Genomic DNA, 24,624 nt, shown 5'->3' on the forward strand with positions numbered 1-24,624 from the left:
ATCACCACAGAGGCAGACACAGAATCCGAAGCTGGCTCCAAGCTCTGATCTGTCAGTACAGACCCCAGCATGGGGCCTGAACCCACAAACTGTGAGATCATGACCTGAGCCAAAGTCGGATGCCTAACTGACTGAGCCACCCAGGCGCCCCACCAGTGTCTATGCTCTTAACACAGCTGCCTCTGTGTTGGGGTCAGGTTTCCTGAACAGTTGGGGCTGGCCTGAGTTAGAAGTCAGAAAGAGAAAAAGAATGCACACTAAGTGTTCTTCCCTCCTGATTGAGTCTTCCACCACCTGTAAGAAACGTAGGCACCACTGTAACCCTGTTTCTTGGGAAGGCAGCAGAGAGGTGTTGAGATTTTCCAGTCTCATTGCCAGGAAGTAGCAGAGAGCCCCAGCCCTCAATACTCAGCCCTGCACACACTGCCACTGAAGCAAGATGGGAGAAGGTATGTGAAACCCACCTGCACGTGGGCCTGGGGGAGAGGTGGGGAAGCTAAAATAGAGGGACTGGGAGGGTCTGCCCACAGTGCCCTTCCCAGTTCCCAGAGGACAACTTCCATGCTGGGAGCAAGTTTGCTCTATGTTGGACTCTAAGGTTTTTACATTCAACAATTCTGAGTTTTTCAGACAAGGCACATAGGGGCTAATTGTCCAAGGTCACTCACATAGTACATGGGGAAACTGGGATTTGAACCAAGGCAGTCTGGCCATGGCTGAGGCGCAGAGAGGGGTGGTGAATGGCCCGGGGTAACACAGTCACAACCCCAGAGCTAGGAGCTGCTGGCTCCCTTCTGGCACTTGACTCCTAGCCAACTGGGGGGCGGAGCAGAGGTGGAGCTAGGGAGACCCAGGTGGCCTCTCTGAAAACCAGAGTACAGGCGGCAGAGTGGCCTGGAGCAGCATGAAGCAGAGCTGGGGACCAGAGCTGCTCATCCTGGGAGCAGTGGTTCTCATAGAGGGTGAGCCACCCATGTTTGGGTAGGGGAGTGGTATGGTAGGTGTTCAGGGGCCACCCTCTGCCCCAGCAGCCTTGCAGCCTGGTGTGTATGTGAGGGGGCATGCCTAGGGGAGCGATGGTCTGCCTGTGGCGATGTAACCATGTCTGGCTGTGTATCAGAGGAGGTGTATGTGGCCACCTTTGTCAAAGTGGGTGTGATTTTCTTCGGCTAGATTACAATCTATGTCTGCAGTCATTATGCCTGTGTGTGTACCCTCTGCCCGTCTGCCTATCTACTTCCAGAATGACCTTAGGCAAGTTCTGGGGGCCCTTTGGCCTCAGTCTCCCCGTCTCTACATATGTCCCATCTTTCCTGGCCCAGACGTTTCTGTGCCTGTGATGGGGAAGAGGCAGGGTAGGGGATCCTTTGGTAAAGTCTCTGGTGGTTTGTGGAAAGGTGGGGGAGTCTGAGTTGTCAGAACAAGGGTGGGGACTCTCAATCTCTTGGAGCCCTCCCCCACTCAGACATGACGTCGGCCTCTAATCCTTCCTCTTAGGCATTCACGACTGAGGGCACAATTAAGCTAATGCTCTCCACATATACAGGCCGCCTCCCTGACTCAGTGGCGGGGGCTGGAGTTAGGGGATCTGAAGCCTGGAGGAAGTTTGGACTAGTCCCAAGATGAACCCTGGCCCTGCTTCTCAGACTCAGGAGTGCTGAGCACAGCTGAGGGAGGAGAATTAATTACTGAGTGTACGCTCTGAATAGGTTCCAATAAAAGCTGTTTCTTGGCCTCATATATTTTCATTCTGGGAGGGGCTGGTAAGGTAGCCACACAGTCATAGGCAAGGACCCAGGGTCCATCCCCCCAAACCTATCCCTTCCACCAAGGCTGGGCCATGCAGGTAAGGCTCCCCTAAGTCTCATCTGTGTCTCTCTCTTCCCAGGTCTTCAAGCAGCTCAGCACGGTAAGCTTTGGGGATATGCGGCCAGGGCTTCCTTAGGTCTGGCTTGGGCCTGTGATGAGGGAAGGACAGGGACCTTCTGTCATTCTGATCCACCCCTCTCCACAGTATGTGGGCAGCGTGGCCCTGGCTCCCCTGAGCCTCAGGAGGGTATCACAGCACCTGGTGAGTGGCCCTGGCAAGCCAGTGTGAGGAGGCGGGGGGTCCACATCTGCAGCGGATCCCTGGTGGCAGATACCTGGGTCCTCACTGCTGCCCACTGCTTTGAAAAGTGAGTCATGGCTGGGGTCAGAGTTTCCGACTTTTGGGGGTGGGGTGGGTGATATGTCCTCCAAACTCTGTAAAACTGACTCCTGCCCCTAGAATCACAATGTATCATTTACTGAAAGTGTGCCATGTGCCAGGTACACATTATCAAGTTAAGTTAAGCCTTGGTAGAAGATTTACAAATGAGGAAGCTGAGGTTGGGAGAGGGAAGGACCTTGCTTAAAGCTCTGGGCTGATTTTTGCCCATCTTTCACCTACCTGGTGGTGTCCTGGTTGGTGTCACTGTCCCCCTTTGCATTCAATGCCTTGGCCTTATCCCTCCCCTTCCAGGGCAGCAGTGACAGAACTGAACTCCTGGTCAGTTGTCCTGGGTTCTCTGCAACGTGAGGGGCTGAGCCCAGGGGCCGAGGAGGTGGGGGTGACCGCCCTGCAGCTGCCGAGGGCCTATAACCACTACAGCCAAGGCTCAGACCTGGCCCTGCTCCGACTCGCCCACCCCATGGCCCGCACACCCCTCTGCTTGCCTCAGTCTACCCATCGCTTTCCTTTTGGGACCTCCTGCTGGGCTACTGGCTGGGATCAGGACACCAATGATGGTAAGTGCTGTCCCAGACTGAATCCCAGAGAGGCACTGTGCTTGCCCAAGGTCACGCAGCCTCAGCTGCCAACCATCCCTGTGCTCAGTCAGATTTGTACCCCCCGCCCCCCAACTCCCTTTCTTTTGCCAGCTCCCAGGACTCTACGGAATCTGCGCCTGCGTCTAATCAGCCGCCCCACGTGTAACTGTCTCTACAACCGGCTGCACCAGCGGCTGCTGGCCAGCCCAGCTCGGCCTGGGATGCTGTGTGGGGGCGCCCAGCCTGGGGTGCAGGGGCCCTGTCAGGTCTGATGGGGAAGATAAGAAGGGAGCAGAAGGGGAGGAGGCCTAGCCCTGAGCTAGGTGCTTGATCCACAGGGAGGGTGGACCTGCTGCTGTTAGAGGGTGTCTGTCCATGGCTGGGGCTGAAGTGTCTATACTTGACTCCTTTTCCCGGCTCCAGGGAGATTCTGGGGGCCCCGTGCTGTGCCGTGAGCCTGATGGACATTGGGTTCAGGCTGGGATCATCAGCTTTGCATCAAGCTGTGCCCAAGAAGACACTCCTGTGCTGCTGACCAACATGGCTGCTCATAGCTCCTGGCTGCAGGCTCGAGCTCAGGGGGCAGCCTTCGTGTCCCAGAACCCAGAGACCCCAGAGATCAGTGATGAGGACAGCTGTGTAGGTATGAGCAGGGGATGTTAGGAGTGGGACGTGTTCTGGGCAGCAGACAGAAGCACAGTGAAGCAAGTTTCAGCTCAGAACAGAGAATTGGTACAAGGCAGTCACACATTGCTGGGGGCTAACTAGGGGGGCATTTAAGGCCCCTTTCAGCCTCTAAGATGGGAACCATTCCATTTAAGGGCTGAAGGGGCAAAGATACTTCAGAACTTTGTGCATTTAAAAAAATTTTTTTTAATGTTTATTTTTGAGTGAGATACAAGAGTGTGAGTGGGAGAGAGTCAGAGAGAGAGGGAGACACAGAATCCAAAACAGGTCCAGGCTCCAAGCTATCAACACAGAGCCTGATGCGGGGCTTGAACTCATGAACGGTGAGATCATACCTGAGCTGAAGTCAGATGCTTAACCGACCGTACCACCCCGGCACCCCTAGAACTTTGTGTATTTAGAGTTTAGGTATGAAGAGGGATCTCTGAGATCTGATTGAAGGTTGTGGGGGTAAGCTGCAAGTTTCCAAGCAGGGACCCAGTGAGAATGGACAGGGCAGGCTCCCGCTCAGGATTCTGGCATTAAGTAACTAACATGTAAATTGCATGCAAAATTATTCCTGGAACGAAGTTGTATCTTGATGGTTAAGAGAAGTACTAGTGAGCCAGGAATTCCGGGGCCAGTCCAAGCCCGGAGGGGCACAGACAGAGAATGATGAGCAGGGCCACTCCCATGAGGCTAGACCATCAGGGTTTAAAAGCTTAGGCCCTCCCTGGTTTTTGAGACTTAAGTTGGCTACCTGCCTGTGGTTACTGAGGTAGAAAGTCACTTAACCTTTCTGGAACTTTGGTTACTTTGGTAATGAGGGTAACAAAATCCAACTTAAGAGGATTTTGTGAGGATTTGATAGTATGTGGGAAGCGCTTAGCACAGGGCCAGGCATGCGGTGAGCACTTAGCAAGAAGGCAGATGATGTAATCTGTCTGTTCCAGCCTGTGGATCCTTGAGGAGAGGAGGTCCCCAGGCAGGAGCCCCCTCCCCATGGCCCTGGGATGCCAGGCTGAAGCACCAGGGGAAGCTGGCCTGTGGTGGAGCCCTGGTGTCAGAGGAGGTAGTGCTGACTGCTGCCCACTGCTTCATTGGGTGAGCCATGTCTCTCTTGCCTTCATGCCCACGCCTTCGCTGGCAGGCCTGCCACTCAATGCTGTCAATGATGCCTCTCTGCACAGGCGCCAGACCCCAGAGGAATGGAGCATAGGGCTGGGGACCGGACCAGAGGAACGGGGCCTGAAGCAGCTCATCCTACATGGGGCTTATACCCACCCAGAGGGGGGCTATGATGTGGCACTCCTGCTGCTGGCCCAACCTGTGACACTGGGCCCCAGCCTTCGGCCCCTCTGCCTGCCATATGCCGACCACCACCTGCCTGATGGGGAACGTGGCTGGGTCCTGGGGCTGCCCCACCAAGAAGCAGGTATGTAGGACAGGCCCATCAGCAGCTGTCCATCCATCCTAGAGGCTGTCGGGGCAGCTGGGTCTTTTCCCTTGCCCTATAGGTGCCAGCTCCCCTCAGATAGTGCCTGTGACCCTCTTGGGACCCAGGGCCTGCAGCCGGCTGCATACAGCTCTTGGGAGCGACAGTATCCCCATTCTGCCAGGAATGGTGTGTACCAGTGTTGTGGGTGAGCCGCCCCACTGTGAGGTGAGCCCCCCCACTGTGAGGTGAGCCCCAGTCCTCCAAACCTTACTCCACAGACCCCTGGCATCTTTATCCTGTAACTCACAGACCTGCCAGGCTTGGCCTCCAGACCCGCCTCTCACTTGAAATTGGGCCTTTCTGCCAACTGGCTCCCAAAGAACCAGAGCCTCATCCCGGCCCCAAGCCCCTTCTGCCCCCACAGCTGCCTAGGGAAAAGAGTAAGTCACCCAGTGTCACCTGACTCCTGACAGGGCCTGTCTGGGGCACCACTGGTGCACGAGGTGAGGGGCACATGGTTCCTGGCTGGGCTACACAGCTTTGGAGATGCCTGCCAAGGCCCTGCAAGGCCTGCAGTCTTCGCGGCACTTCCGGCCTATGAGAACTGGGTCAGCAGTTTGGACTGGCAGGTCTATTTTGCTGAGGAGCCAGAACCCGAGGCAGAGACTGGAAGCTGCTTGGCTAACATGAGTACGTGGCCCTGGGGCCTCCCTGCTAACACTTCCCTCTCCAGACCCATTCTCTCTCAATCCAGGGAAAGATCTGTTCTGACCCAACCTCTTGCTGCCCTGGGTGGGGTAGTGGACATAATTCTGGTTCCTCATCATTGTGACTTGGAGCAGGCCTCAACTTCTTCAAACCTCAGTTTTCTCATCTGTCATAGGGGTTAAAGTAGCACCTTCTTCCTCTTCCTTCCAGAGAGGGAAGAAAAGTTTTGAGGATGAGGCCAACCCCACCCTCCTTCCTCTTCCTGACAGGCAAACCAGCTGGCTGTTGACAGGTGGCTCTGGGATGCTGCAGACACAGTGAGACAATTCCTGCATCACTGCCCCTGTACCTCTCCCATTCCCCCCACCCACGCATGATTCCAGGCACTGGGGCAGGCCCAGCAGCCCTGTGGGCTCTGGGAAGGAGCACGCCTGGACCGGCAACTGCCCTTAATCCCCACCCTGCAGGCCAGGGAGATGTCGCCTGTGGATGCTTCCCTACGCCCAGCTCCGCCGTCCAACGCAGGAGTCCCCAGCCTTCCCTAGTCTTCCTCCCTTCAGATATGATCACACCAGCCGCTTACTTTGAAATTTTCTTTTTTTGGGGGGGAGCAATTTTCCTTTTTTTTAAACTTAAATAAATTGTTACAAAATAGACTTTAGAAAATAAGTTACAAATTGTAGCAAAAGGCTCCCCTTCCATAGGCAACATTCCCACCTGTGGCTCTCTGAATCCACCTCTCCCTCTTGTTGGAATCTGGCTGGTGACAGCGGCCCCACATTGTGGCAGAGCCTGGCACCGGGTTTCTTGCAGGGCTGGTCATAGGGAAGAGCATAATGACAAAGGCTGGGGAAAGGAGAGCCTTCAAGGACAGGGATATGAGGAACACCTTACCCCTTCCATGGGCAAGAGGCCACATCTGGGTCCTCTTCACAGCAGGAGAGGGAAATAAGAGATGGGGATGCCTAACTACTCCTGAGCAAAACATGGAGATCAAGCCTTTCCCTACAACCCGCCCACCCCACCCCGCCCGTATTCTGATCTTTGGAGACTTGAAGTTCAGAGGGAGAAGCTGAGGTCTGCAGGCCACTGGGGTGAAGGATCCAGAAGTGGGGTCGTGGGGGTAGGTGGAGGGGGCAAGGACAGGTCCCGTCTGCCCGCTGCTGGTGCCTTTGGGGCTCCTGGGGAGAAAGAGAGGAGGTCACTGACTGAGGCCGGCAAACCCCACACAGCTTGCACCCCCTCCCTAGCCTGCAGGCCATTCTGCTGCTACCCCCAACCCCAGAGGCCTGCATGTAAACTAATGATTTTTCCAGGCCTAACTGGCTCCTCACTCATTCCCTTGAGGTCACAAGAAATCTTTTATCCTGAAAGCCATCTTGTCAGCTCTCTCACGATACTCTCACCCACCATCCCCTCCTTCCCTGATCATTTCTGGTCAAGGGCCCGCCATCTTGGGGATACCCACCCTTGGTTGCCACTAAATGGAATAGATCTTGGGAGAAGGCCTACAGATCTCTAGAGAAGGCAGAGTACATGAGCCCAGGGCTCAAGAACAGACTGAGGAAACAGGCTGCCCCACTCCCACACAGCCTCATCCTTCAGTCGGGCTGGGTGGAGTGACTTTCCATGGAAATTCCCCCTGATAGAGGATGGGAGATAGGGGCTAATGACTGTTGTTGCCTCAGCTGGGCCTGGCTTCAAAGAAACAATTATCTGTGACTCAATCCTCCAGTTAAAGGTGTGCTGGAGGGAATGGGGGTATGCAGGTGGAAAAAGTGGTTTGGTTGGCTCCTAAAAAGGAGATGCGCAGCAGAGAGAAGAAAGGGTAAAGGGTTCAATATAGGGAAGAGACATGAGGCAGTATCAGTACCTAAGGACCAAAGGTCTAGTTTCCAAGAAGAGAGGAGGGAGACCAGAGACAAAATTCAGACAAAGAGGGACAGGGAGCTGGGGGCCAACCAGTGACCAGTTTCCCTGGCCAGGTCAGCACAAAACACAAAGCAGTCCAATCTGGGGGTGCCTCCCAACCCCATTCTTCACCCTCTTGCTCCCTGCCTACTTAGGGAAAGAGCACCACCTAGGCCATTTTTCTCTGGAAATCATTCCTTTACTGGCTGGATCAGGAGTTTCCAGATATAGTAGACACATGGCCGCCTCCCCTCCCCAAACAAAAAGCCCATTCTTCTTTGGTTCCTGCACGGCAACTGCCTCTGCCCCTGCCCACAACCACCCCCTCCCCACAGCCCACTGTCCAACCCACCATGCTGTTTACCTGACCCAGGAGTTCTGATCTCTGCCCTCACCAGGCAGCATCCTCAGACCAGTTTCCTCCATATCCAATTCCCCACCCTCCACTCCTGCACAACCTCTTGGAAGCCATGTGACCCTCTCCTCTCACTCCTTGTCCCCCCACCCCCACTCTGCCCACCTACTCTGGAGCCCTTCTGTCCCCTGCCCAAGCCATTCATGTCCCCGTACCAGAGCTGGCCACTGTCCATTCCTCCTGGTGCTGCTGCTGGTGCTGCTGGAAGCTGATTCGGCGGCGGAAGTGGCGGGGACAATGAGGGCAGGTGAAGGGCCCTTCCCGGGGTGCATGGACTCGTCCATGACCCTCCAGCCGGGCAGCTGTCCGGAAGGCCTTGCCACAGATGCTACAGCGGTGGCGCTTAGGGTCTGTGTGGGTCCTGCCATGGTTCTTAAGGGACAGCAGGTTGGGTAGAAGTTTGGGGCAGAGGGAACAGGGATAGAGTCCAGTGGTGTGGGCCTTCTGATGGTTCAGCAGGCTACCGGCATGGCGGTAGGAACGCCCACACTGGGCACAACGGAAGGGCCGTTCCTCGTCTTCAGCCACTGTGGACTTTACTCCTTGCCCCCCATTAGCACTCCCAGTATTGTCTCCTGGGGTCCTGGGGGGTTCTGATGGGGCCTTTTGGATTTCCCCTTGGCCAGGGAGATCCACCTCATCCTTCACAGCCCCACCTTCAGGACCTCTGGCCTCCTCTCTCAGGGGTGGCATCTGACTGAGGCCGCTGGCATGTGTGTGTAGGTGGCTGGCTAGTTCATGATGGGACTGAAAGGCCATACCACACTCAGGGCAGGCAAAGGTCTGGGCATCTATGTGGTTGTGGCTGTGGGTCTTAGTGACCACAGGATTCAAGAACTCCTTGGAGCAGAGCAGGCAATAGTGGCGGTCTGTCTTGGAAGGGCTATGGCAGTTCAAAGGGTCTTCCGAGTGGCAGTAGGTCTTGCCACAGTGGCTGCAGGAAAAGGTGTGACTCTCTTGACGGAGCTCAGGTCGGCTGTCTCCATCGTCCCAGCTATCCACTGGACTCAGACTAGGTCCATTGGACTGGCTGTTGCCAAGGTGGCAAGGACTCTTGGGGATGCTGTTCCCTGACTCATCTTCTGGCTTGGTCAGTATATGACCCTGAGGAACCCAATCTCCACCATGATCCACTGGTCCCCCATCTCCTTGCCTCCCTTCTGCATTCCCCATGTCCCAGGATACCAGTTCTGTGGCTTCTGAACCTGTTGCCCTGATGGGGCTCAGACTCTGCCCCCCCAGCCTCCTGGCTCCATCCTCCAGCTGGAGAACTGACTCAGTACCACCTGATGTGTCCTCTAGTCCCTGGTCATTAGCCAGGTTCCCCTCACTGCCCTCTGTGCCATTTGGACCTCTCGGACCACTTTTGGTATCCTCATGCTCTCGCAGGTGCTGCTCCAAAGATCCCCGGCCAGGGAAGCCTCGGCCACAGAGGGCACAGCGCACAGCTGCTCGCCGAGATAGCCCTGCTCGCCGCCGCCGGCTCTCTGAGTGCAGCCTCTGGTGGTCCTTTAGGGCCATGCTGTTGGAGTAGGTCTTGGGGCAGGTGGGACAGCTGTATTGGCCCGTGTCGTGGCTGCGCCGGTGGTTTAGGAGGCTGCCAGCATGGCGGTAGGTCCGTCCACACTGCCCACACCGGAAGGGCCGATCTTCCCGAATCAGCTTCCGAGTGCCCCCACTCCCACCCCGCTCAACATGCACCCGCTGGTGGCTGGCCAGCTGTTTCCGCAGGCGGAAGGCCTTCCCACATTCGCTGCAGCGGAAACGCCGGGGATCTGCATGGATGCGCCGGTGGTTTTTGAGAGACATGAGGTTTGAGAAGCCTTTGGAGCAGGCCTGGCAGCCAAAGTGTCCAGTCTGGTGGCTCTGCCGGTGATTGATGAGGCTGCCAGCATGCTTGTACGACCGGCCGCACACCTCACAGCTGAAGGGCCGCTCAGAGCTGGCCTCAGTCTGGCAGCTCTTCTCTGCAGTCTCCAACCTTGGCTCCACCTCCTCCCCCTTCACAGCGGCCTCCTCCCACTCCTCCTCTTTCACCCTTGCCACCTCCTCCAAGGGTTCCACTTTAAGTTCCTCCTGAAACTTTCCCACATCTGCCTGCCCCAGCCCTTCTGCCATGTTCTGGGGCTCGCTGCTGCCTCCTGCCTCTGGCACGGGCCCCACTTGGGGCTCAGAGCCTTTGCAGCGGGGGTGGTTTCGTAGATGATTACGGTAGGCAGCCAGGTTGGGGTAGCAGCGGGAGCAGACAGGGCAGATGAAATCTCCAGTCTGATGGATCTTGCGGTGGTTCACCAGGCTGCCCCCATGGCGGTAGGTCTTGCCACACTGGTTGCAGCGGAAGGGGCGGGGTTGGGCCTCCAGCGAACTTTCCCCACCTTGCATGCAAAGGTTGTCTACAACGATGGCACCTACTCCCTCTCCAGACTTTGTGTCCCCACCCTCCCCAGAGAGGCAGGCCACTGTGTCCTCAAAGACATGGTCATGGTCTGCAACCCTTCCCATAGCATCACCTGACTCTAAGTGGCTGGGAGACTTGTCTATGGTGTTCCCAGAACTCTGACTTTGGTGGTGACGCTCCAAGCTCCCTAGGTCATCATAGGTCTGACCACAGCAGCCACAGATGTGCCCATAGCCAGCTCCATCCAGTGCCTCCACCTCCCGCTGCAGCTGATTCAACAGCTCTGCTTCTGAGAGCTGCAGTGGAGGGCTACGGGTGGAGGCTGCCCCTGATGCTCCTTCCTCTTCCCCCTCCTCCTCTGAACCCTCAGTCATGCCAGAGGAGTCATGAGCTTGGCGCCGGTGAAGCCTGTAACCGGCCCGTCCTGGGAAGATCATGCCACAAAGGCAGCAGAGGAAAGGCTGTGCAGGGGCTGCCTCCCCGGGCCCATGGTTCTGGAAGTGGCTGCGCAGGGCAGGCAGTGAGTCAAACTCCTTCGGGCAGAGAGAGCACTGATAGATGCCTGGGGGGTGGCAGGGCCTATGGCTCAGCAGGCCAGTGACATGAGGGAAAGAATGCCCACAGTCAGAACACGTGTGGGAGGCCTCAGCCGGCCAGCTAGTGACAGCTTCAGGAGAGTGGCAAGAGGAGCTGGGCTGGTCAGTGGCTAGTTTCTGGTCTTCACCCACCCCACTGAGATCATCACAGAAGCGAGTCCCATTGCTTTCCTCATCATCTGGGATGTCCAAGTTGTCAAGGAAACAAGCCTCCTTCTTTTCCAGTCCTTCCTCAGTACCTCTGCTCTCTTTATCACCCTGGAAACAGGCCTCATCCCTCTCAAGCCCACATCTATCCCTTTCAGTGTCAGCCTGCAAACAGCCCCCATCACTTTCCAAGTTGCCTTGGGCTACATTAGGACTTCCCCCTGAAGGGTCTTGCGGACAGTCCAGGCCCTCACTGTTTTCCACCAACTCCTGGGCCCAGCTCCCACCGGATGGGATTTTGGCTTCTCCCCCACTGCCAGCACTGCTAGCTCGCCTCCAGTGCTGCTTGCTCCACCGCCCACTGTGGCGTCGCAAATGGTTCTTCATGGCGGCCATAGTGTGGAAGTGCTTGGCACAGGCCCCACAACTGAAGTCCCCCGTCTGGTGGGTCTGCCTGTGGTTGATAAGGCTGCCTGAGTGACGATAGCTCTTTCCACAATCTTGGCATGCGAAAGCCCGAGGAGGGGACACCCTAGTCTCTGTCTTGCTGTCTTCCCTTTCCCCATGGGTCCGGCCATGATGTTCAAGGCTCTCAGCGTCTTCAAAGAGCATCCCACACATGCTACATATCTGTGGTGCTGTCCTATCAGCTGCTGGGGGGACATCAGTGGTCTCCTCTTTGTGCTTGCACCCATGCCCCTGATCAGTGGGTGGGGCTGCCTCTGCTTCCATGGGGTCAGGCGGGAGCTCTACCTTGAGGTGGCTGGGGGGACCCTCAGCCCCTGGGCCTGCGCTGCGGCGAGCAGCTTTGCAATGTACCCGCACATGGTTCCGCAGGGCCATAAGGTTAGGATACTTGCGGGGACAGAGTGAGCACTGGTACTCTCCTGTCCGATGGCTGTGGCGGTGGTTCACCAGGCTCCCCCGGTGGCGGTAAGCCCGACCACACTCATCACACTTATAGGGGCGGTGGTCCAGGGTGGTGGTGGGGACCTCTTCATCTTTGTGGGTGGTATCAGCCAGATGCAGGGGAGCTGGTGGCACTGATGGCTGCCCGTCCTCCCCAGCTCCTTGCCGGGGTCTGTGATGAGCCCGCACATGGTTTTTGAGGGCAGCTGCATTGAACAGCTGCTTGGAACAGATGGAGCAGGGGTAGACACCAGTCTGGTGGCTCTTGCGATGGTTGATGAGGCTCCCAGCATGGCGGTAAGTACGGCCACAGTCTCCACAACGGAAAGGCCGATACTCCTCTAGGCCACTGTCCTCTAGCTCCCCAGAGGTGCTGAGCTCCCCAGAGCAGTTCAGCGTCTGTGTACTAGGGAGCTGATCCTGGCTGCTCTCATCTGTGTGCCCGTTGGTGGTGGGCATCTCTTTCTCTTCCCATAGCCGCTCTTGCCTTTCACCCTCATGGGACTGTTGGTGCTCCAGCAGCTCTCGGGGGATCCTAAAGGCACGGGGACAGTGGGGACACTGGTAAGGCTGATACTGGGCATGGAGTCGGGAGTGGTTCTTCAGAGCCATGAGGTTAGAGAACTCTTTGAAGCAGATGGCACAAGGGTAGATGCCCAAGGTGTGGCTCTGGCGGTGGTTCGTGAGGCTTCCAGCATGCTTGTATGTCTTGCCACATTGACTGCACTTGTACCGCCGTTCTTCCTCAGCAGGAGGGGACTGAGTGGGCTCCTGGCCCCCTGTGAAATTCACTACCGATTCAGCCAAATACTGTTCCAAATTGCTAAGGAGGGTGCTGGCTGGGGTGGGGAGCGGGGTGGCTCTGGTAGAATTGGTAGTGGGCCCCCAGCGCTCTGCACCCTCCTCTGAATCTGGCTGGCTTTCCCAGCCTTCTCTTTGTCGGGTGGGTGGATCTTCCCAAGTGCTCAAAGCTGCCCTGGGGTCAGGCCCAGACTCACAGCCAAAGGTCTCTTCCTCATGTTTTTTCTGGCTTGTCCAGCTTTCCCCAGGGCTGAGCCTGTGGTCCCTGGAGTCAGAGGATGCTGTCTCCCCTTGAAGATGTGGAATGACTTCCTTGGAGCGGGGAGGCCGGCGCCTACGGCGGCCCTCCGGAGCATGAGTCCTCATGTGGCTCTTGAGGGCCACGGGATTGGTAAAGTCCTTGCCACAGGTGGTACAGGGGAAAAGTCCAGTCTCGTGGGTCCGGCGGTGGTTGACCAAGCTCCCTGGGTGACGGTAGCCCCGCCCACACTGCTGACAGCGGTAGGGCCGAGGGATGCTGTCTGCCTCCTCACTGTCCTGCTTGGAAGATGGATGGAGCAGCTCGCGGTGCCGGGACAGTTCCGGAAGACTAGGAAAGTGGCGCTGACAGTCAGAGCAGCTGAGTGAGGTGGGCACGTCCTCCATGGGGCAGTGTGGCAGAAACCTGGAGGTTCAGGAAGAGCAGGCAGGTGGCAGCAGCATCTTCCTCTGGTGGAGGGGCCAAGGCCTAGGAAGAGGGGGTGGTGGTCAGAAGGAAGACCTGAATTAACTTTGCCTCTTGGCTCTATAAGCAGCAAGATCATCAGAGGTCACAGAAATGTTCCCCAAGCAGTAATGCCCAGGAACTTGCTTTCTCTTGGATTTAAGGCCTCCTGCACATAAGCTCCCCAAATATGAGAGCTCCCCTAGGCCTAACTCATCCTAGAGGTATAGATAAGAAAACTAAAGTCTAGAGGGATGCAACCTACCACAGACCTACCAACCTACCTTTGTTCATCAGACCAAATCCACAAAATCTAACCTTCTCCTCTCTATAATTCTGGAACAACCAACCAACCTACCTCCTGTGACATATTAAAAGGAAACCTAAAACTTTTCTAGGACCTTCAATGTGAGAAGTCTAATTCTCTCTCCTTGATCCCTCAGCTAAACAGAGTAGCCTAGAGACATTGAAAAGCAGCCTTTTTCTCCAGTTGACAGCTGAGGATGTGAGAGGTGGGGGCTTAAAGCCCTCTTCAGAGAATGGGCTGGCCTGTTCCCTCACCTCCCCTATTCCTTTCAGGGTCACAAAGTCTCTTTTCTAAAAGACTCTCTTGGCCACTTCCTTCACTTCCCCTGAGTCCAAATCATCTTCTATCTTGGAAATTCCAACCCATTTCTGGTTGCTCTTCACCCCCTACCTTTTTTTTTCCTACACCTCCTCACTATACCCTCACCATCCCTTCTTATTTTTTCTATCTTCTCTCAAAATACTTATGACAACAACGCATGCTGAGCATTACCATGTGCGGAGCACTGTGCTAAGTAAAGAACGTTCGTTGTGTCACTTAATCCTTACAACACCCTGCAGTGCCTCCTTAGTCCAGTTTACACAGAAGCAAACCCACTGACTCAGGCAATTTTTTTTCCAAAGCCCTTACTCTTCCCATAGTAGGCCCCCATGTCTCCTGTATCACATTGGCCTTCGCTGACTCTTGATTCTTCACTCCCATGGGATCCCTGTATGGACAACTCATATCTCCGGATCTAAAGCCCCTCCAAACCTGCTCCTCGACTTCTCAACTCACAAAGCCCCTTCGCTTGAGCCCCTTCTCCTGATCAACCACCAACCAGGTCTTCTCGCCTCACTCATCTCCTCGGCCAATTTCTTCTCAGGACCCCTACCTCACTCGGGTGGCCCCTTTTCGTTCCCGCCGCGGATGAGTCCGTTGGGGACCGCGAACGGGAGCGCGCCTGCGCACTGGGACCCTCACCCTAACTGCAGCCGCGCGCCCCAAGGGGTGGCTGTGGGGGGGCTCTCGCGCTCCCACAGACGCACACTCCGCCAGGGCTCCTGGGAGGTGGGAAGGGAGGGGAAAAGGGAAAGGGGAAAACGGAGAAGGAAGGAGGTAGAGGAAAGAAGGCGCAGCTGGCTCGAGCCAGGAGTCTACCCCCAGCTCCGCGGACACTTCCTATTGTTACTAGGAAACAGGAAGTGTCCTAGCCGCAAAAGGTTCCCCCCGAAACCTCTGCCTGGAGAACACTTCCTGTGCCGCCTCCAAGCAGCAGTTGTACACAGACACACTTCCGGGTCTAAGGGAGAGGTAGCTGAAACGCGACTCTGACCCCGCCCACGAGGGTCAAAATTCTGCGTTGCTTTGCATTAGTCTAAGCCACACTTCCGGCAAGAGCTGCGAAAATCGTTCCGGTGCATATTGGCTGAAAGCAGAAGAGGAAAAAAAAGGGTTCTGCTGTTCTGGCTTCAGTACTTTGGCGACACTTTTCGTGGAGCTCCCTGAAAACAACTTCCCAAGACAGATGGAGGGAGCTTCATTCACTCCTCGCTACTGAGGGAGATGTGGTGGAATATAAGTGGATTTCGGTGCTACAAAGCTTGCGCATGGCCCTTCTGTATTCCCGCCTTCCAGTTCTTGGTGATCTGGCCCCAAGATAGCAATAATCCGGTATATGCCGTAAACCTGTCTGGCGTCCTCTGTCGTTAGCACCCACAGAGACCCCTTTCAAGATGTTGCTACGCCACTTTCACCTGCAGTGCTCGGGTAAACTTTGCCTTCCTCCCTAGCTGGGAAAGCTCCCTCCCACTTCCGCTTTCCGGCCCCGCCTCTCCCTCCCCCTCCTCTCCCCCCCCCCCGCTGGGTCCTAGCGCCTGCCCCTCCCTGGCAGTGTCCGGGCTCCGTCGGTCAGAGCAGCTGCCGCAGACGCCACGGAGCCAGCCCAAGTTCGCTGAGGTAGGAAACGCCGGCGGGAAGCCGCAGGGACCCCCCCGGGCCGCCCCAGCGCAGACGCAGTCCGAGAGGCCTCAGTTTCCCTGTGGGTGCAGAGGGCGGATGGGGTTGGCCTGGCGCGAGAAGCGCGGGCGGGGCGGGAGGAGTGCGGCCCCGGGAGGGCGCAGTCGGGCTCCGGCCCAGCGGGTCCTAGAACCCGCCGGCTGTCCCCGCGGGCCGGCTGCTGTGGACGTCTGGGCTCGGCTGGCACAGCTGCCCGCCTTGCGCGGTGCGGGCCTTGGGGGTCCTAGAGCCCGCCATGTTGCGGGCTTTTGTCCTAGACGCGCGGCCCGCCTAACAAGGTCCCCAGCGCCTGCGGCACCCCTCCCCGGCCGAGGTCCTGGCCGCCCCTCCCGCGGTCCTAGAGAACGCCATCTTGCAGGCCTTTGTCCATCGTCCAGTCCTTGGCCCATTCATTTGTTCATTCTCTCATTCTTCGTTCGCTCCTTCTTGCCTCGTTCTCCGAGGCCCCGTTTTCCCAGCCTTCGGAGACGAGTCAGCCTAGGGTCCTGCCCTGCGGGGTTGTCTGTCTGGTGGGGGCGCCGACAGATAGACTGTTGCAGAGAGCGAGAAGCGCCGGGTTTCTGCCGCTCTCGGCCCCTTCTCACCACGTCTCCTAGGCCCTAACGCCCTTCGAACTCCGACGAACCTCAGAGACCCCATTTAACTAATGAGAAAACTGAGGCCCAGAGCACCGTGGCGCCCTTACCTCTACTGCCTTTTAAGTATTTTTGAGGGCACTGAGAAAGCAGGTATTTGAAGGATGCAAACGAATTTTCCCATGGGAGAAGGCGAGCAAGGGCTGCTGAGGCAGAGAGAACTGCAAGTGGAGATGCATTTAGGTGAGAAAGTTTGAGAATTGAGGCTGGAGCTTAGTTCGCTGTTGGGAGGGGGACACACTGCGGCTGGAGCTGAGGCTGAAAAAGTAGGTTAGGATTAGGTTGTGAACTGACCAGTTTGGAGGCCTAGGAGATGATTAGCTTTCACTTCTGCACAGTTCTCAGTTCCCCATCCACCATCTCACCAGGTCTCAATGGCTCAAAGGCCTTACTGGCATCTACTTGTTTACACATGGGGGAGACCAAAATGCAGAGAAGAGAAAAAGCAGCTCTTTTTTTTTTTTTTTTTTTTTTTATTAAACCTCATCCTTGCTCACAGCGTCATAGCCTAAGCTGTCTGGGAATTAAATCCCTGCATCTCTGGCATTTTACAGCCTGGTCAGGCAGCAGGCCCGCGTCCCTCTCCTAAGCCAGTAGTGAAGCAAAGAGAAACCCTCACCAGAGCAATGAACCCACTATGGGATAATGGGGCGATTTTTGGAACTTGTGAAATTGGAAAGGCAGAGAAATTCGGTTAATAAATAGTTGCTGGCAGACATTCTCACAAACACCTACTATAGGGGAGGCAGAAGCAATAGGCCTGGGTTTGAATTCTCTCAGAGGTTGATTCATTCACTTTGTTTTGAGGCACCAATCACAGTTTTAGGTGTAGAGGATATAAAATAATAAAGGTTCCTGGCTCTTTGCCAGCCTAGTCTCTGGTGTTGGAGACAGAAAGTTAACAATCAAGCTATAAAATGTGTAAGTGCTACCAAAGCAACAGTCAGGACAGAGAGCAGAAATTTGGGAGGCAGACCACCTGACTTTGAATACTGGCTGTAACCATGACCGGTTACTTCATTTCTGTGTGCCTCAGTATCCTTGTCTGTAAAATGGGGAAAATAATACTGTTTAACTTAATCCGTTCAGGCTAACCATGACAAAAACCCCACAAGACTGAAGGGCTTAAACAACAGAAATTTATTTCTCACAGTTCTGGAGGCTGGGAAGTCCAAGATCAAGATGCTGGCCAATTCAGTTCCTGGTGAGGACTCTTTTCCTGACTTGTAGATGTCCACCTTCTTGTTATGTCCTCACATGGCTTTCTCCATACATGTGTGCATTCAGTCCATAGGAAACTTCTAGGCAGTTGTGAGGCTTAACTTGAGTAGTACACACAAAATGCATAGAATGATACCTGGCCCGTGGTAACCTTGCAAGGAATGTTATCCAGATGAGCACCATAAGGGGAACTAAAGAGGAGGAGCAAGAATGCAGATAGCATTAAGAAAGGCGGTCAGGAGGAGCACCTGGGTGGCTCAGTCGGTTGAGCATCAGACTCTTGGTTTTAGCTCAGGTCATGATCTCAGAGTTTCATGAGTTCAAGCCCCAAGTTGGGCTCTGCACTGGCAGCGTGGAATCTGCTTGGGATTCTGTCTCTCCTTCTCTCTCCGCCCACCTCCCCCTGCACTCACACGGTCTCTGTCTCTCTCAGAATACATAAACTTAAAAAGAAAAAGAAAAGTAGTCAGGAAAGCCTTCTTTGAGGAGGTGACAGGGAGCTGAGGCCCAAATGAAATCAAAGAGATTTCACACAATGATCCTTGGGGAATAGTGGTTCTGGCAGAGGGGACTACTAGTACAAAGGCCCTGAGGTGTGAAGGAATTTAGCTATTTTTGGAAAAGAAAGACAGCCTGTGTGAGTGGAGCCTAGTGACACCATGAAATGGAGGGGAAGGTGAGGTAGGCAGGAGTTAGATCATTCAGGGCCTTGCTAGCCATGGAAAAGATACTGGTCTTTGTCTTAGGAGCAGTGGAAAGTCCCCTGATTTGTCTCATAAACCTGAAGTAAATGAAGACTGGTAGAGAAAGAACCCAGGGGCCTGAAGACTTGGATTTGAGTCTGTGCCTCTTGACTAGTTAGGTGTGCTTGTAAAGTGTTTTTCCTTACTGGGGCCTTAACCTCCGTATATGAAAAAGAGGCGTCGTAGTGCCTCTCCTAGAAGCTTTGTGAAGACCCAAGGATGCATCTTTGCTTCTTAAGTGTTGGTTGGCATGGCCCTGAGAGGATGTTTAAAGTACAGCTTTCTGGGGCGCCTGGGTGGCTCAGTCGGTTAAGCGGCCGACTTCGGCTCAGGTCATGATCTTGCCGTCCATGAGTTCCAGCCCTGCGTCGGGCTCTGTGCTGACAGCTCAGAGCCTGGAGCCTGTTTCAGATTCTGTGTCTCCCTCTCTCTGACCCTCCCCCGTTCATGCTCTGTCTCTCTCTGTCTCAAAAATAAACAAACGTTAAAAAAATAAATAAATAAAGTACAGCTTTCTGAGTCCATCCTCATGCTCCCTGGATGATTATTCTCATGCAGGGGACGGGGTTCACAGACCTGACTTGGAGAAACATAACTCTAGGGAGTGATGGGTGGAAGAGTCCTCAGTGAACAATGAAGTGAGGAGCTAATGGTGGGATTTAGATGGGGGCCTAGCCCACATGGCCCTCTGCTCTTTATGGAGCTGGGCCCCTGTTGGGACCAGCCTACTTCCCTGCCTTTTCCCCAGGAAAGTGCTTCCCTATGTTTTCCCCAGGGAAGTGCTTCAGGAGGAGAGATGTATACCTCCAGCTCTCTGATTTCTGGTTCACAGGTGGGAACACTGAGGCCCAGAGCTCAGAACGCAGGGGTCAAGCCCTCTGAGAGGGAAACAGACATAAAGGATGCTGGTTCTGGTCTCAAGGCAGTTCTACAGGGATGAGAGAAGGTGAAGATGTGGCCTGAATTCAGGGTTCTGGTCACTGTAAGGTTGGCCCAGCAGCAGACAAGTCTGGGAGGGCCCAAACGACTGATCAAGGGCCCAGCAACTCAAGGCAAGTTAAACATCTGATTCAAGTCCCAGCTGTTGAGTCTAGCTTTGTGACCATGGGCTAGTCACTAAATCCCTTGGAACCTCAGTTCATTTGTTTGTAAAATGAGGATAAGATCTCTGTTACAGGAAGCTATAAGAGAACTAAATAAGGTAGCATGCTCAGCAAAGTGTCTGGCTCTCAGAAGACTCTCAGTAATTGAGGGCATTTATTCATATCATATCATTTCCATTCAGTCTTCATCCAACCCTGTGAGGTAAGTACTATTATTACCTCCATTTTTCAGATGACAAAATTGAGGTCTTGTGGCATAAAGTAAATGTCACAAGGTCACTGCTAGGAAGTGAGTGAGGCAAGATTCAAAGCCAGGCAGTCTGGTTTCAGAGACGGGACAGGGACACTTAACCACAATGGTACATTGTTTCTCTGGGCCTCCGTTCCCATATCTGTAAAAAAGGAATCTTTATAATAGAACTTTTATTGCGATGTTGACGTGAAGTTTGAGTTAATATATGTAAAGAGCTTAGGAAACTGCCTTTTATTTAGCAAGTGCTCAGTAAATGTGAGCTATCTTTTTTATTAAAGAGAAACTTTATCAGGCAGTCTGTCCAGAGATGGTCTGGAAGGAGGTAGTGACTGCCTCATCCAGAGACAGGGAAGGATCCCCTGGGAACTGTAGGGGGAAATTCAAACCACGGGGAAGGTTGGTCCTCAAGCCCTTTAACTCACCTTCCAGCACCAGCACTTAGTGGGAAAAGTGAAAAGAACCAAGCTGAGGGTGGAACAGAGTTGTGTGGGATTGGGGCCAAAAACCAGAGGGGAAATGCAGGAAGAGCTTCCTGGGGGGAGTGGGGCTCAAAGGAAGGATTGGTGGGATTTGTAACAGCCAGGAAGGACCTGAGAGTTTGCGTGGTATGATGGAAGTCATGGAAAGTTATTGAGCAGGGGACAAAGTGTCACATGATACTTTATGAAGAAGCTGTCTGTGCACATAGCAGATGATGTGTGTAGGGGTGGGGACTGAGGCAGGGCCGCTAGGCAGAAGGGTGCTGACTATAAAGATGCAGCCCTGGCTGGGTCAGAACTTCCTCCCTGGGTCAGAACTTCCAAGCCACCAAACCCTGAGGTATACAGATGAGGAAACAGGCCTAGAAAGGAGCAGTAGAACTCAGGCTTCTTACCTCCCAGACTGGATTCTGCACACACCTGGCTCCCCTGCCCTGTCTATAGCAGCATCCTCCCTCCCCCTGGCCACCCCCAGCAGCTGCTGCTGAGCCCTTCCTAAGTGGATCTGCCCATAATCCTCTTCTTTTCATCCCCTAGGGAGGATGAGCTGGTGTTAAGACTAATGCAGCCATTAATCCTATTTCCTCCCAGCCTTGATCCCCAGGAGCAGCTGGATGGAGGGTGTCTGGGCTATGAATGAGAAAGAAGGGGGCTTATCCAGAGCAGGTGTCCCAGGAGGCCAGGCTAAATCAGATATATTGATTATACTGAGACACATGTAATTGCTAGCAATGGCTCAAGCCACCTTGAGAGTAACTGAGCTCCCCATTACCAGAGCTATGGGAGCAGGAGCTCAACAGCAATTCCAGAGCAGAGGGTGGACCAGGATTCCTGTCTAGGGTGGAGTACCTTACAGCTGTGCAAGGCCAGAATTCTGTGTGAACAGTTGCTGCCTCTGAAAGCTAACTAACCAGAAGGGAAAGATAAAATACATACACTGGGGACCTACTTCTTCCAGACAGACGGTGCCAATCACCAGTTAGCCCACTAGTTCTGCCTTCTTCTGGACCTACCTCTGTCTTCTCTGGGCACTTGGCAACCTTCAAGTCTGACCCACATCTATGTAGCCTCTGTGTCTGCAGGCATGCATAGGACTCTGTGTCCTGGCACAGGCCTTAGATGCTGAGCTGGAAAAGGAAGATGGTGAGATGGACGGAACCTGGGCCTTCTGGGAATGTGCAAGGTTTGGAAAAGCCCAGAGGCTGGGGAGAGAAGTGCAGGTGCACATTTTGTTAACTCCAGACTCCTCTCTTAGACCCTCAGAGGTTACCTGGTCCAACTTCTTTCCTCAATGAACAGACCAGACAGGAAACTTGAGTGCAGAGTGTTAGACCCAGGAGTGTTTGGAAAGAAGGATGTGGCCATCCCCCATGGGAAATGCTGGTAAGACAGAACTCCTCTCTGAGGCTTTGTTAAGGATAGAGGCCTTAGAGAATGGCAGAAGGATGTGGCTTGTGTCTAACTTTGCTTCTTTCCCAGAGAAGCTCCGCCCTCTGAGGCCATGGAGGTGGAGTCTACGGAGGCCCGGTCATCCTCCGCCCTCGGCTACAAGCGATCCGGCCGTCGCTACAAGTGCCTGTCCTGTACTAAGACATTTCCAAATGCGCCCAGGGCAGCGCGTCACGCTGCCACCCATGGTCCTGTAGACTACACAGAGGAGGTGGCGGAAACGAAGCTGAAGCCGGAGACAGAACCCAAAGCAGAGGATGCCAGCGGGGACAAGGTGTCAAGTGCATCGGCAAAGCCTCGGCCTTATGCATGCCCGCTGTGCCCCAAGGCCTATAAAACGGCACCTGAGTTGCGCAGTCACGGTCGCAGCCACACTGGTGAAAAGCCCTTCCCTTGCCCCGAGTGTGGCCGCCGCTTTATGCAGCCAGTGTGCCTGCGTGTGCACCTGGCCTCACATGCTGGCGAGCTGCCCTTCCGCTGTGCTCACTGCCCCAAGGCCTATGGCGCGCTCTCCAAGCTCAAGATTCACCAGCGTGGTCACACGGGCGAGAGGCCGTATGCTTGCTCCGATTGCGGCAAGAGCTTCGCCGACCCTTCCGTGTTCCGCAAGCACCGGCGCACCCACGCGGGCCTGCGGCCCTACGGCTGCGAGCGCTGCGGCAAGGCCTACGCTGAGCTCAAGGACCTACGCAACCATGAGCGGTGAGGGTGCGGTGCTGTGGTGAGGGAGCCGGGGTTGGGAAGAACCGACCAGGGGCGGAGGAGGGAGGGATGTGGCGCAACAGCGGTGGCCCTGTGACCAACCGGGCGTGCGGTTGAGGCTCAAAGAGGGAAAAGAGCCAATGGGAAGGTGAGTGGGGCTGGGCCGTGGGGAGAAGCTGGTGGCCCTGGTTGGGCAGGGGCGGGGCAGACTATGTTGGGAGGGAGCCCTGGAGGATTCCGTTGGGATCTGATTGGCCTGGGTCTGACTGGAAAGGGGACCCACTGGAAGTTGGGCCACCGGGAGGGTCTCTGGTGGAGGTTAGTAGGTGGGAGTGGGGTCTGGCTGTTGGTGGGGTCTTATCTGGGATCTAGACACCTAGCCTGAAGATTCCCTACTCTGGGGTGCAGCCCTATGTACCCCCTACCCCCGGGATGTTAGGAGCCCCTAACTCACAGCAGACAGGCAGCAGTGGTCAGGTGAGGGACCTGCCACCTTCATGACCCCTCCTCCACACTCCACAGGTCCCACACCGGTGAGCGCCCCTTCCTCTGCTCGGAGTGTGGGAAGAGCTTCTCCCGCTCGTCCTCGCTCACGTGCCACCAGCGGATCCATGCGGCACAGAAGCCCTATCGCTGCCCAGCCTGTGGCAAGGGCTTCACGCAGCTCAGCTCCTACCAGAGCCATGAGCGCACTCACTCGGGCGAGAAGCCCTTCCTGTGCCCACGTTGTGGCCGCATGTTCTCCGACCCCTCAAGCTTCCGGCGCCACCAGCGGGCGCACGAGGGGGTAAAGCCTTATCGCTGCGAGAAGTGCGGCAAAGACTTTCGGCAGCCCGCAGACCTGGCCATGCACAGGCGGGTGCACACAGGCGACCGGCCGTTCAAGTGCCTGCAGTGTGACAAGACGTTCGTGGCGTCTTGGGACCTCAAGCGCCATGCGTTGGTCCACTCAGGCCAACGGCCCTTTCGCTGTGAGGAGTGTGGGCGAGCCTTCGCGGAGAGAGCCAGCCTTACTAAGCACAGCCGGGTGCACTCAGGTGAGCGCCCCTTCCACTGTAACGCCTGTGGAAAATCCTTCGTGGTATCGTCCAGCCTGAGGAAGCATGAGCGGACCCATCGGAGTAGTGAGGCCGCAGGGGCTCCCCCTCAACAGGAGCTGGTAGTAGGGCTGGCACTGCCTGTCAGTGTGTCAGGCGAGGGCTCAACGGCCCCGGCAGCAGGTGCAGGGCTAGGGGACCCTCCAGCAGGGCTGCTAGGGCTGCCCCCCGAATCAGGTGGTGTGATGGCCACCCAGTGGCAAGTGGTAGGCATGACGGTGGAACATGTGGAGTGCCAAGATGCTGGGGTTGGGGAGGCTCCTGGTCCCTTGGCAGGGGCGGGCGAGGTGGGAGGTGAGGAAGTTGACGAGAAGCCACCGCAGTTTGTGTGCCGGGAGTGTAAGGAGACGTTCTCCACGCTGACGCTGCTGCGACGGCATGAGCGCTCACACCCAGAGCTCCGGCCCTTTCCCTGCACCCAGTGTGGCAAGAGCTTCTCTGACCGGGCTGGGCTGCGCAAACACAGCCGCACCCACAGCTCTGTGCGCCCCTACTCCTGCCCCCACTGCCCCAAGGCCTTCTTGAGTGCCAGCGACCTGCGCAAGCATGAGCGTACCCACCCCGTTCCCATCGGGACCCCCACGCCCCTCGAGCCCCTTGTGGCTTTGCTAGGAATGCCTGAAGAGGGACCAGCGTGAAGCCCATGCCCCTCCACCTCACTCCCAGGAGCCCAGGCCTCACGGGGTGCGTCCTGCCCCGGCTCACTCTTTAGACTCCAGATCCCTGCCCCACCCCCGGGCAGCTAGCTCTCCTTGCCAACAAAGAGCTGGGGACGATGGAGGTGGGCAGCAGCTATTGAGAGATGTGTCTCTCTCTGAGTAACACTCATTAAAGCATTCACTTTGACAGAGTTGTCTTCTGTGTTTTGGTTGGGTGGAAAGGGAATGGGAGTTTGGACATCAGATAAGGTTCAGTGGAGACCCCTGGATTGACAGATAAGAAACTAGAAGGGTCTTTGGATGCATTGTTTCCCAACATATGTTTTCAGAATGTCTCTTGAAAAAGGGTTCCCTGGTCAAGGAAGTACCAGGAATTTCCTGTGCCCTTCTTGGGGATTGTTGGTGATCAAGAGTGTACTCAAGTCATTGATAAATCCTACAATGAACATCTATTTAGCTCTGTTTAGCCCATAGTTATTTCATCCTGGAAACCTTT

At 55.4% G+C, this 24,624-nt stretch overlaps 3 protein-coding genes across 8 annotated transcripts; 2 read left to right on the top strand and 1 right to left on the bottom strand.

Moving 5' to 3' along the window:
• PRSS53 (serine protease 53) lies at positions 1 to 6,258 on the top strand. Its single transcript, XM_058711427.1, has 11 exons — positions 1 to 962; positions 1,889 to 1,909; positions 2,015 to 2,177; positions 2,504 to 2,769; positions 2,902 to 3,056; positions 3,214 to 3,433; positions 4,410 to 4,560; positions 4,647 to 4,891; positions 4,974 to 5,119; positions 5,368 to 5,584; positions 5,872 to 6,258. The coding sequence occupies exons 1-11, from the start codon at positions 905 to 907 to the stop codon at positions 5,889 to 5,891; spliced, it is 1,662 nt and encodes a 553-aa protein (XP_058567410.1). The 5' UTR covers positions 1 to 904; the 3' UTR covers positions 5,892 to 6,258.
• On the top strand, positions 4,872 to 24,315 carry ZNF668 (zinc finger protein 668). 5 transcript variants are annotated; one of them, XM_058711424.1, is made up of 4 exons: positions 15,564 to 15,727; positions 17,576 to 17,626; positions 21,701 to 22,372; positions 22,895 to 24,315. In XM_058711424.1, exons 3-4 carry the CDS (start codon positions 21,723 to 21,725, stop codon positions 24,105 to 24,107), a joined length of 1,863 nt encoding a protein of 620 aa, XP_058567407.1. In that variant the 5' UTR covers positions 15,564 to 15,727; positions 17,576 to 17,626; positions 21,701 to 21,722; the 3' UTR covers positions 24,108 to 24,315. The 5 variants fall into 5 exon arrangements, with proteins under 5 accessions (XP_058567409.1, XP_058567408.1, XP_058567407.1 ...); XM_058711426.1 differs by lacking the exons at positions 15,564 to 15,727; positions 17,576 to 17,626 and adding an exon at positions 4,872 to 4,891; XM_058711425.1 differs by lacking the exons at positions 15,564 to 15,727; positions 17,576 to 17,626 and adding an exon at positions 15,441 to 15,538.
• Positions 6,182 to 14,791, bottom strand: ZNF646 (zinc finger protein 646). Of its 2 annotated transcripts, XM_058711419.1 has the most exons (3): positions 14,664 to 14,791; positions 8,084 to 13,506; positions 6,182 to 6,783 (listed from the first exon to the last, which is right to left on the bottom strand). In XM_058711419.1, exons 2-3 carry the CDS (start codon positions 13,422 to 13,424, stop codon positions 6,662 to 6,664), a joined length of 5,463 nt encoding a protein of 1,820 aa, XP_058567402.1. In that variant the 5' UTR covers positions 13,425 to 13,506; positions 14,664 to 14,791; the 3' UTR covers positions 6,182 to 6,661. The 2 variants fall into 2 exon arrangements, with proteins under 2 accessions (XP_058567402.1, XP_058567404.1); XM_058711421.1 differs by lacking the exon at positions 14,664 to 14,791 and having other exon boundaries at positions 8,084 to 13,655.
• Positions 24,316 to 24,624: the final 309 nt, after the last annotated feature.

Source organism: Neofelis nebulosa, chromosome 18 (assembly GCF_028018385.1).
Source record: "Neofelis nebulosa isolate mNeoNeb1 chromosome 18, mNeoNeb1.pri, whole genome shotgun sequence".
In the NCBI taxonomy this organism is placed as follows: Eukaryota; Metazoa; Chordata; class Mammalia; order Carnivora; family Felidae; genus Neofelis; species Neofelis nebulosa.